This window comes from Daktulosphaira vitifoliae, unplaced genomic scaffold, assembly GCF_025091365.1.
Source record: "Daktulosphaira vitifoliae isolate Bord-2020 unplaced genomic scaffold, ASM2509136v1 Scaffold_5, whole genome shotgun sequence".
Taxonomy (NCBI): domain Eukaryota; kingdom Metazoa; phylum Arthropoda; class Insecta; order Hemiptera; family Phylloxeridae; genus Daktulosphaira; species Daktulosphaira vitifoliae.
The window spans coordinates 23,682,010-23,692,778 of NW_026099576.1; the positions used below are offsets into that span (position 1 = coordinate 23,682,010).

A 10,769-nucleotide genomic window follows, 5' to 3' on the forward strand; every position below is an offset into this window, starting at 1 on the left:
ATAAGCTTTAATTTGATATATGTTTAAAGGACGCAGTATTTCCGGAACATTTTCAAAAGTTAAGTTGAAAAAATTAGTTTTTGTAAAAAAGTTGCTATTTTAAATGTCCCCTGTGAGCAGAATAAGTGTTAGATTTTCAAAAAAAATGATATCAAAAGAAAGGAAAATATCTAAGATTTCAATATTAAAAAATATTATTTGGATTTGTTAATATTTGAAAAAGTTATAGCAGTTTTAAGTACAAAAAACATCCCGATAGAAGATGATTTTTATCGCAAACATTATATTTTTTTTAAATTTCGACAGCCATTTGCACATAGAAAATAAGGTGTCAGGACAAATTTTTTTTTTTCATTTTATAGTACATAAAATAAGCTTTAATTTCATATATGTTTAAAGAACGCAGTATTTTCGGAACATTTTCAAAAATTAAGTTGAAAAAGTTAGTTTTTGTAAAAAAGTTGCTATTTTAAATCCCCCCCAATGTGAAGGTGAAGTGTTAGATTTTCAAAAAAATGATATCAAATGAAAGGAAAATATCTAAGGTTTTATTGTAAAAAAAAATTATGTTGATTTGTTTATTTTTGAAAAACTTATGGAAGTTTTAAGAAAAAAAATGACAAAATTTACCGATTTTTAAATTTGTAATTTTTTTGGATATTTCCCCCGTTTACGGGGAATGAGGGAAATTTTTTCAATTTTGAAGGGTAATGTCTTCGGCTAGATACTATTTGTGATCTTTTGACGTATTGTTGAAAGAAATCGGTCCAGTGGGAGCTGAGAAAAAGTGGCAACGGACATATAAAAAAAAAAAACACATCATGGTAAAATTAATACCTTCTCAGCTTCGCATCGAAGCTAAAATAGCTAGTTTTTTATAAATTTGTTGGCCTTCAATATTTACCGCCCCTTAAAATATGCCGCTGTAGACAGTTGCCTATATTGCCTGCATATAAATACGCCGTTGTGTATTAAACTAATACATGTTTAATCGTATTCATTATATTAATATAATGATATTAATAACATTTTCCGTGTCAAAAGACATGATAGATAGAAGACAAAAGAAAATGAATCCTAAATAATACATGAAAATAAATTGAATGAGCCCTCACGTGTCTGAAAATCGCGGCGTTTAATAGCCTGTGTGAATGATAACATGCGATTTGTATTAATTTTAGCGATCGGTCAAGTCCGAACGCGTGTTTTTGTCATAGTGTGAATGGTATAATTTAAATGCGTTTTATATAAAGCGATTAATCGCTGCGTTTAAACGCCTAGTGTGTACGAATTTTGGATAACTGGTAACGTCATCCATATAATTTTTATAATTAACTGCGTGTACGCTCGTTGTTATCAGTTGCTATAAAAGTATAATTGCTATTATGTTATTTTCATTTCTATTTTATAATGCAACCTTTAAAATAATGTTTTATTTTATTATATTTAGTTTGACAATTTTTTTTACCTACGACTAGTGGGTTACATCCCCACCACCAGCACCCATGAACCACCAAATATGGTAAGTAAATGTCTAATGTAACCATAACAACAAAAAAGTATTAATCCATACATTTTTAAATAATAAACTGATTTTTATAATTATTTTTTTGGGAATTTCCCCAAAAAATTCTTTACGGGGAACGAGAGAAACTTTTTCAATTTTTAAGGATATCTTCGACTAGACACGATTTATAATCTTTTGACATATTGTTCATTAAAATCGGTCCAATGAGAACTGAAAATAAATGGTAACAGACAAAAAACACATTGTAGTAAAATTAATACTTTCTCAGATTAGTATCGAAGCTACAATTACAATTATAAATATTTTTAGATAATTTTAATTTTGATTTGTCAGTTTTATACGTCAAATTTCTAAACGACTTCAGTTTATTTAAGTGTACTTAACTATTCATTTGAAGTTTCAAATACGATCGTTGATAAACTAAATTTTATCAGATGCGTTAAACAAGTTTGAAAATCTTATCAAGACGACGGTGTTTTAATCTAGTTTACATGATAGTATCTAATAAAAATAAAAAACCGCTATAAATTTAATCTTTGAAATAATTATACTGAAATTTAATTAACTAATTTGACATATAATAGTATTTTAAACCATTAAGTGTAAAAATTTCAATCAAATTTAAAAAATAAAACTATTGCTCTTTAGATGAGACATAACTGGTTAAAACGCTATTAAACTGTATGCAATAAAAAAAACTTTATATTTTGTACACATTATAAAGTACTTTTTTTTTTATCATTAATATCAGTTATTAATTAAACATAAAAATATCAATGCAAGCATAATATTACAGAAAATAAAGAGGATAATATATATCTCAACACTCAATCATTTTACTTTATTTACATAGCTTAATAAAATCAATGTGTACTAACTAAACATGTTTTGTAAATAAATACACAAGATTATTTGCTCAAAATCCTTAATTTACAGAACATTATCTAAGTTACAGAAAAAATATAATATAGTTCGCTTAGTATATTTATAAATAATAAGTAAATTGAAAAATAATTTTACACTTAAGTGGTTTCAACTAAATTAGTTATTTTAAACGATTAATATGGTTTTTTTTGTTTATAATTAAAGATAATAAAAATAAAATAAAATCATTTCTATGATAGCTAATAACCAACTAAGATATAAAAACATGAGCACAATTTACAACAATATTTTAAGAACTGAGAAGCAGAAAAAATTAACAAGTGAAAAATTTATGTTTAAAGGGTATAATATTTTTCATAAGCTAACCAACTTAATTCCACAAAAAATTTTTTATAATATATATATATATAGAATATAATAAAAAGAAAAATAATGATTTATTTACATTTATCTATTGCACAGCGACTACGCTCTCTTAAGTGATAAAAATTTATAATATATTCTCCTTTACGACAAATGGGAAAAATGTGTCAATTTGTGTTACGAAACTGGTAAGGCTTCGATATCAGAATTAGAAAAATAAAATTACTATACCGTTAATTAAAGAATGTACACATTATTACATGACTACAGTGGAAGTTTATTTATATATATTTAAATATATATATATATATGTAAGTAAATATATATTTATTTTTTAATAAATATATACTTAATAATGGTACATTCAATATTCTTATGCGCTATTGTTCAAATTAATCCTAATTAAATTTTTTGGATTTTTTCTCCGACGACTACTGGATTGTTGCGTCTGATTTCTTGTGCTCCAAGTTCTCTATAATCAAATGAACAATTATGCTTGTCCGAGTATCTATGAATGCCACAAAATAGGCCTCCACAACGACATTCAAAACCTACAACATAAATTAACTATTAAAAACTTGATGCTTAAATCAAACCATTTATTTATAGTAGGAATTGATAATTATTAAAACATTAAAGGAAAGACTAAAAGAAATTTACCTGTAAGACCGACTTTTTTACGGCACATGGCACATCGGTTTTTCTTTTTAGATTTATCTTTATCATCTTCATCATCTTTTTTACCATCATCCATAAGACTACTATCATTTGAACTACACGCAAGTCCATTGTCTATCTATAACAATAAAATAACAACTTTTATTATGTATAACTTATGTATAAAACTTTAAAGTAATTTAATTACTTACATCTTTTTTAGAGTCTGGTACCAAAATTGGAGATGATACTGGTGGTATTTGCAAAACTGGTATGGTAGGTATAGCAGTTTCCATCATAGTCTGAGCATTGACTGAAGGTGGTGATGGAGCTGTCTGAGGTGGAGCTTGTTTCTTTTTTAATGCTTCTTTGTAACAAAGAGAACATAAACCATCTGTTGATGGATTTCCATAAAAACCACAACCACCTCGACAAAGTGCTTGCATAGAGTTGGATTCTCGTTCCATTTTATAATTATAATTTTTAATGTATTATTACTATAATGATAATCTGAACGGCTTTTTATCACCAACAGAAATTACCTAAACAAATAAATAATATGTAACTTAGTAACAGGTAACTAAAAACAAACAACCAAAATTTCAATGGGATAAATAATAATACCAAGACAATTTTTTAGGAATTATTTAAATTTACCTTAATATTGTATAACCATACATGTTAAACATTAAATTACAAAGTCTAATTGCATTAAGGTACAGACAAATTTAGATTATTTATATTTATTCTTTTATTTTTCATCTATATTATACACACAATACTAATAAGAAAGCATAATTAAATGTAAGTTAATCAAAGAGTTTTAATATTAAAATCATTATTCATAAAATGTACAAAATATATCAAGAAATTTTTAATAGTTCTTTCATTTAAAATTAAATCAATTTATATATCAAACAAGTTTCACCTCAAAAAAAAAAAAGACTATTTGTTGATAAAATAGTTGATACTATTTAAGAAAAATAAGACTATAATTAATTATTTATATAAAATATTTAAGAAAATATCATATATATATATCATTGATACATACCTAAATAATGCTCATTTTAATTTAATTTTTTAAATAATATATGTTTATATTATATTCATACCATAGAAATAATATTTACCTTTAACGTCACGCAAGTGTAATAGTTGATTGATTTATCACAGGTTGTGAAACAGATGAATAATATTGCATTATAACTTCCAAATAATGTCACGAAAACATTGGCCCTTTTTTAATAAACATCTGAAAATCGAAAAATGTAAATAGTATATCAATTAACAACTCAAAACTAGTAAAAAATTGTTTTCTATTAGAAAAATATGCCTATAAAATTCAGATTTAATTTTTAAACATTATTACCATATTTTTTAACACATTGACGGGCACTACTGCTACAGTAATAATATATTTTAATATATACTATTATAAACGTAAGATAAAAAAAAAAATTCACCAAGTATTACATCTATAGCCATAATATTATTATTAGTTCTATAAGAGAGAAAAAATGTTATTTCCATGTCACAGTGCAGTAATATTTTCTCTACAAGTGTCCATCAATATATTAATAGAAAAATACTTCATTATTAAATAAATGTAACTTTAAAAACCAAATGAAATTAGGATTTCTTTATATGATTAAGACAAATTTTATATTAAGCAGTGCAACACATAGCTTTATAGTTTCATATTCCTTATAAAAAGTATCACAATAAAACTATCAATTGAAATGTCAAAAGTTAAGAATTAACATGATAAAAAAAAATAGCAAAATGCTATAATAATTCCAAAAAAATTTTATAAGATATCTTACTAATAGTAAAATTTGTATAAAAAGTAATTAATGTAAACCATAAAACTTGTAATTTTTAACACATATTAAATAATTATTTATAAGTACCAAAATAATTAATATTTATTACCATATAAATTACTCTTATTTTAAAAAAGGCATACTATAATATAATTATAATTTAACTCTATATTAAATTTTAATAATAATGTGATATAAAAATTACTTAACATAATTATACTTACATATCTAAATAGTGAAATCAATTGAAAAACAGCCTACTATCTCAAATTTTTTAACACTGACGTAGTAAATATATTTTCTGAAACAAAAATAATAGTTAAGTAAAAAATATTTGAAAGAGTTATAAAAATTTAATCAAATAATATAATTTATTTGATAAAAAAAAGTTTTATATTTAATTGGATTCCTTTTTAAATGAATATTTTGGAGAATCATTTTCTTTTGATTGATCAATAGAAAGTCAAAAAAATAATTATTGAATACAACACACAACTTCAAAAGTAAAGAGATTTCGCGAAATAATGTCAAATTCATAAATTAAACATTTTTTGAGACATAAAATGAATATTGTCAATACCATGTTCTTTGTTAATGAACCTACCTTTTGTTACCTGTCGCAATATATGAATCACTAAGCTAGGAAATTACTACTAAATGTTAATTTTACGCACAAAATCTATATTTCCTGGTATAAGCATCAAAGATACTTATAATTATTATTCAACGACCATTTTACTCAGAAAAAACCCATAGCAATAAAGAACATAATATTTGAAACAAAAATCCGTATAGCACTACGTCACTATCAAAATAACAGCAATAAACAAAACAATTTATCGATTAGTTCTTAATAAGTCTAGTTTACAAAAAAAATCATTATAGACTGTTTAGTTCTTTGTGCTTAAAATAACAACAAAGACTATGAAGTATTACGTCGTCTACTGATTAAGAAGAACAGTAGTGTTAACGTGCGCGTTACATTTGCTATTTTGATACCGACAAACAAAAAGATACCTTAGTAAATTATTTGAAAAATTATTTAATTTTTCAAAATTATTTAATGGTTCATAGAAAATAAATAAGTTATCGGTTTATTAATTCGTAATTGTATTAATCACACGTATTGCGATGTAAATAAGACTAAGAGAAAGGTGGGGTTGCTACGATTAAAATGCTCGAAAACAGATTACTGCGTTGCATTTAAAAACTCATCTTTGTAACTCGGCAAATTGGGTCATAAACACAAAAAAAAAATTAGTGCCCAATATTTCAATACACCAGAAGAAATTTAACATACAGATACAATGTGTAATAACAACACTCTGGTCCGTCAAGGACGTGTGGCGATATTGGCCTCGGGCCCCGCCGTACGGAAATCTTTAGTCGCCAAATGAGAACTCGGGCTCACAATTTTCACCTCCTATACACACAATATAGTAAAAATAAATTGTCATAGACGAAAAATGCGTATAATTGTCTTTTCACTTAATATAATTAAAAATTCCGTAACTAATGACGAATTACGCGCAGTTACCGTGCAGTAAAATGGCGACGGTCAATCTGTTGATCGACAGGCCCACAAGATAAAATGTCTGCCGTGTAGGTAGTGCATGTGTACTTACAGTTGTTTGGTCGTCGTTACGTTTCTTCTAGCTGTGCAACTATGAAAACTACACCTGAGATACACCACTAACGCGATGCGAATATTTCGCCTATCGAAGCAATTGTGTTTTACAAAACGCACAGCAGAGAATACGGGACAAGGATTGAAAAAATGTTAATCACACTCGGGGGCCACGCAACACTCGTCGAACTCGTCAGGCGAAATGACGACAAATCAGAAACACGTATGATATCACAAGCGAATACGAACAGAGCATACAAAAGGATGTTCGCCCGAGCATGCGCGTACATACAATGACTCGTCGTTTTCCGGGGTGGGAAAGGCTGTCAGTGTGACCATACTTAGGGAACAAAAATGATTTAACTCTGAACAAATATAAACTACCGATTATCAGATGTTTTATGACGATGTTCTCCGAATAATATGATATAATAATTATAATACGATAATGAAGCACGGAAGATTATTTTATGCATTTTATTACCACCGTGTTTGTTAGCATGCGTAGTCGTTATTTTCTGCTCTTTCTCCAGGTTAGCTTATAGTGGGGATATTAATAACTATTAACAATAAATAATTATTCGTACGAATTGTCCAAAATGAATAGTTCGATTGGGCATCGCAAATACAAGACGGGAAATAACCTTGGTGGATGTTAGTACCGTGTCCTTTAAACCATACTAAATGTCGTTTCTACATGGTCATACTTATTTTATAAACCCTAATACAGCCAAATAAGTAGTTTAATAATTTTTTTAATAGATATGTTGTAAAATTTACAAAAGTATAACGTGTTTGTTTTTTAGGCACACCTTTTCACACTACTTCATTCGAGGCCCTTATATAAGGGATCTTGAGAAAAAATACTATCCCTCGTAAAAACTTCTCTAGAATATAACTTACTTAAAGTGTCTTTAAATATGCTATTATTATAATCTAACATCAAATGAAATTTATTATCTATTGTAAAGCGTGTAAAAAAGAAATGAGTCAAATAATGGAAATTATTATTTTTTTAAATACTTAATGTATATAAAAACACAAAAACAAGAATTATTCGATCAAAATTACTAATATAATATTTGCGAATTCTGAATAATTATTATTTTTCAAAAAAGTTAAATTATAATACTTTATAAGATACTCTATAAGAAATAGACTAAAGAAAAATTGACCCGGAAAATATTTCAAATTAGATTTTAGCTTATTACCAGTATGTAATCTCACAATTTTAACGGATTAGTTCCTATGTATGTTAGAATACAGTGTTAAGAAATAATAAGGAAAGGTGATTTATTATAAACAATAGGAATATTGACCACCTCCATAACAATTTTAATTTGTAGTTGATAGTCTTTTTATAAGTCGCCATATCTGAACAGGAATAACTCATTAATTGCCATTATTCACCATAGACATTTAACTATATATTGACTTAAATAGAATCAATAATTATTAATAATACAATCAAGCATTAATACACATTGTTAATTGATAAATTAAAGAGAATAATTGGCGTCTACTATTAAAAATTAATTAAAGATTGTCATAACCTAAGATACTTATGAGTTAGTATATCATCAGCTAATACACTTATCTGGTGAAATCGAATTAATAAAAATATTTAAAATAACCTGCAAACCATTGTACATGTTAAAGTATAGCGAAATAACACAATAACTAATTATAGTAAATTTAAATTAAACAGATTGTATTTGTAGAAAAAATTATCAGCGATGGGAAAGAACGCGTTCACGTGAACGTGTTTAAATTATATAAACTATACACGAATGTGTTTAAATTTTAGAAAATGAACTTGAACGTGAACTTAATTCTTTAAGTAATTATTTCTTTATTCTTCATTCTTTTTGTATGAACTTTAATGTTTTTGAATCGATCATTGCAAAGTTCATTTCTCTAACATCTACCCCGTTTAAGTTTATAAAAAAATAAATATCTAGAATTTAAAATCGATGTTGATTTTACATTAATTTTTATGAAATAATATTATATATTAGCGTGGTAAAATCTTATAAGATCGTTGTTAGTACAATCACAGAGTAGATAATATATTTTATCTATTTTAATGTACTATTGTCATGACACAGAATTCAGAATGAATGAATGCATTTATACTAAGGTAGATGCTGTCAAAAATCTATTGTTAACTAATTAAGAAAACAATATCATAAAATATAAAGCTAGCATTGATCAGAGAGGTGTTGAAAACACCGATAGCTTTCCAGTAGTGACGTATGTATGAGTAGTTCTAGGGGTTTAACCCCCTCCCCGAAACAAGCAGAGATATTTAGTGGGAGCATCACCCCATAGAAGTCTGTTATCAATCTATATTACAAACCTACCCGAACTAAAATCTTGCGTACGCTACTACATCCCTAAAATTTTGTTCAAATTTCGTCATTGCTATAATAAGACTAATAGTTTCTACCTTTTAGATTTAATGAATAAAATTAAAGCTGTGATAGATTGGTCCACTAAGATACCGAAATGTTCTCTATGAACCGGTCGTCGTTGACACAATTTTAGTTTTTAGCTTCGATGCGAAGCTGAAAAGGAATTAATTTTACTCTGATTTGTCTTTTTTTTTTGCATCTGTGTACGCTCAATCTCAGCTCGCGGAATCGATTTTGATGAACAATACATTAAAAGATTACAAATCGTATCTAATCGGAAACATTATCCTCAAAAATTGAAAAATTTTTTTCATTTCCCGTAAATCGGGGAAATCTCCAAAAAAATTACAAATTTAAAAATCGCTAATTTTAGAAATTTTTCAATTTTTTTTTAAATAAAACCATAACTTTATCAAAAATGACCAAATTAATATAATTTTTTATAGATACACGAGGTATTTACCTATCATTTAATATACTTTTTTTTATAAATCTATGTACTACATTATACAAACAAATGTACTACATCTCATATACCTTAATTCACGTGATGAATACATGTGTAATATAACATACACTTAGATAGGTATATAATAGACAAGTAAAATTTGCCACACTAAAAAACGATTTAAGAAACACGTACAAAAAATAATTATATATACCATGTGCAAAATACAAGGTCTCCGTAATACATGTTAACGACCATATAAACACGAAATTTAATATAAATTGATTGTCCCTTTATTGCACAATAGTCAGTTGCTTTATGTATAGTAACTGTATTTTCGTTTTCCGCTGATTTATGACGTGTTTGTTAACTGTTATGACGTAATAATTATTCGTTTAAACGCTGGACTGCAGCCGCAATTATAAATATGATGTTCTATGAGACTTTGTTTTATACATTTAATGCGTATATTTATACAACACGTATATTCATGTATATCAGTCAGTGACCATTGTGAACGAAGGGCAAGGGCAAATTTCTAAACAACGCTGTTATAACTATTATTTATTTTCGCAACAAAATCTACGCACTAAAAACATTTAAAAATACAAACAAAGCGCTGTTATCCAAACTCAGATTATAAAACAAAGCGTTACGTCGCATTAATTCTTAAGCAGAAAAAAAAACAAAGAGGTTTTTTTTAGATCGATGAATGAATTTTTACATTTTCTGATATTTACTTGATAAAGGTACTATTATATAAGAGTCATCCTAGAAATATCTATCACTGATATCGGATGTGTCGAGTAAATTTTGATAACTAAATTACCTTAAGATAACGTCACACAGCCGTAATTTTGGGCTTAAAATCTATCAAAAGTATAATCTTTATTACATGGTCTAAAATGATCGTAGAAATTTGAAATGTTGAGGATATTTAAAAAACAATATTTTGAAATGTTTGTAATGAGCTTTTCTTTCTTGAGATTTATAGTTTGGCCGTAACATTTTTGGTAAAGAT

The 10,769-nt window shown here is 26.7% G+C and overlaps 1 protein-coding gene across 1 annotated transcript; it reads right to left on the reverse strand.

The window, feature by feature from the left end:
* Positions 1-2,212: 2,212 nt before the first annotated feature.
* LOC126908029 (AN1-type zinc finger protein 6) lies at positions 2,213-7,111 on the reverse strand. The gene is made up of 6 exons (XM_050689849.1): positions 6,885-7,111; positions 5,484-5,560; positions 4,567-4,688; positions 3,646-3,975; positions 3,437-3,572; positions 2,213-3,327 (listed from the first exon to the last, which is right to left on the reverse strand). The coding sequence occupies exons 4-6, from the start codon at positions 3,898-3,900 to the stop codon at positions 3,179-3,181; spliced, it is 540 nt and encodes a 179-aa protein (XP_050545806.1). The 5' UTR covers positions 3,901-3,975; positions 4,567-4,688; positions 5,484-5,560; positions 6,885-7,111; the 3' UTR covers positions 2,213-3,178.
* Between the last annotated feature and the right edge of the window lie 3,658 nt (positions 7,112-10,769).

Coding starts and splice junctions, on each gene's coding strand:
- LOC126908029 (XM_050689849.1), bottom strand. CDS start 3,900: ATGGAACGAGAATCCAACTCTATGCAAGCACTTTGTCGAGGTGGTTGT. Junction 3,573..3,645: donor TACCAGACTCTAAAAAAGAT/GTAAGTAATTAA, acceptor TTATTGTTATAG/ATAGACAATGGACTTGCGTG. Junction 3,328..3,436: donor TAAAAAAGTCGGTCTTACAG/GTAAATTTCTTT, acceptor TTTATGTTGTAG/GTTTTGAATGTCGTTGTGGA.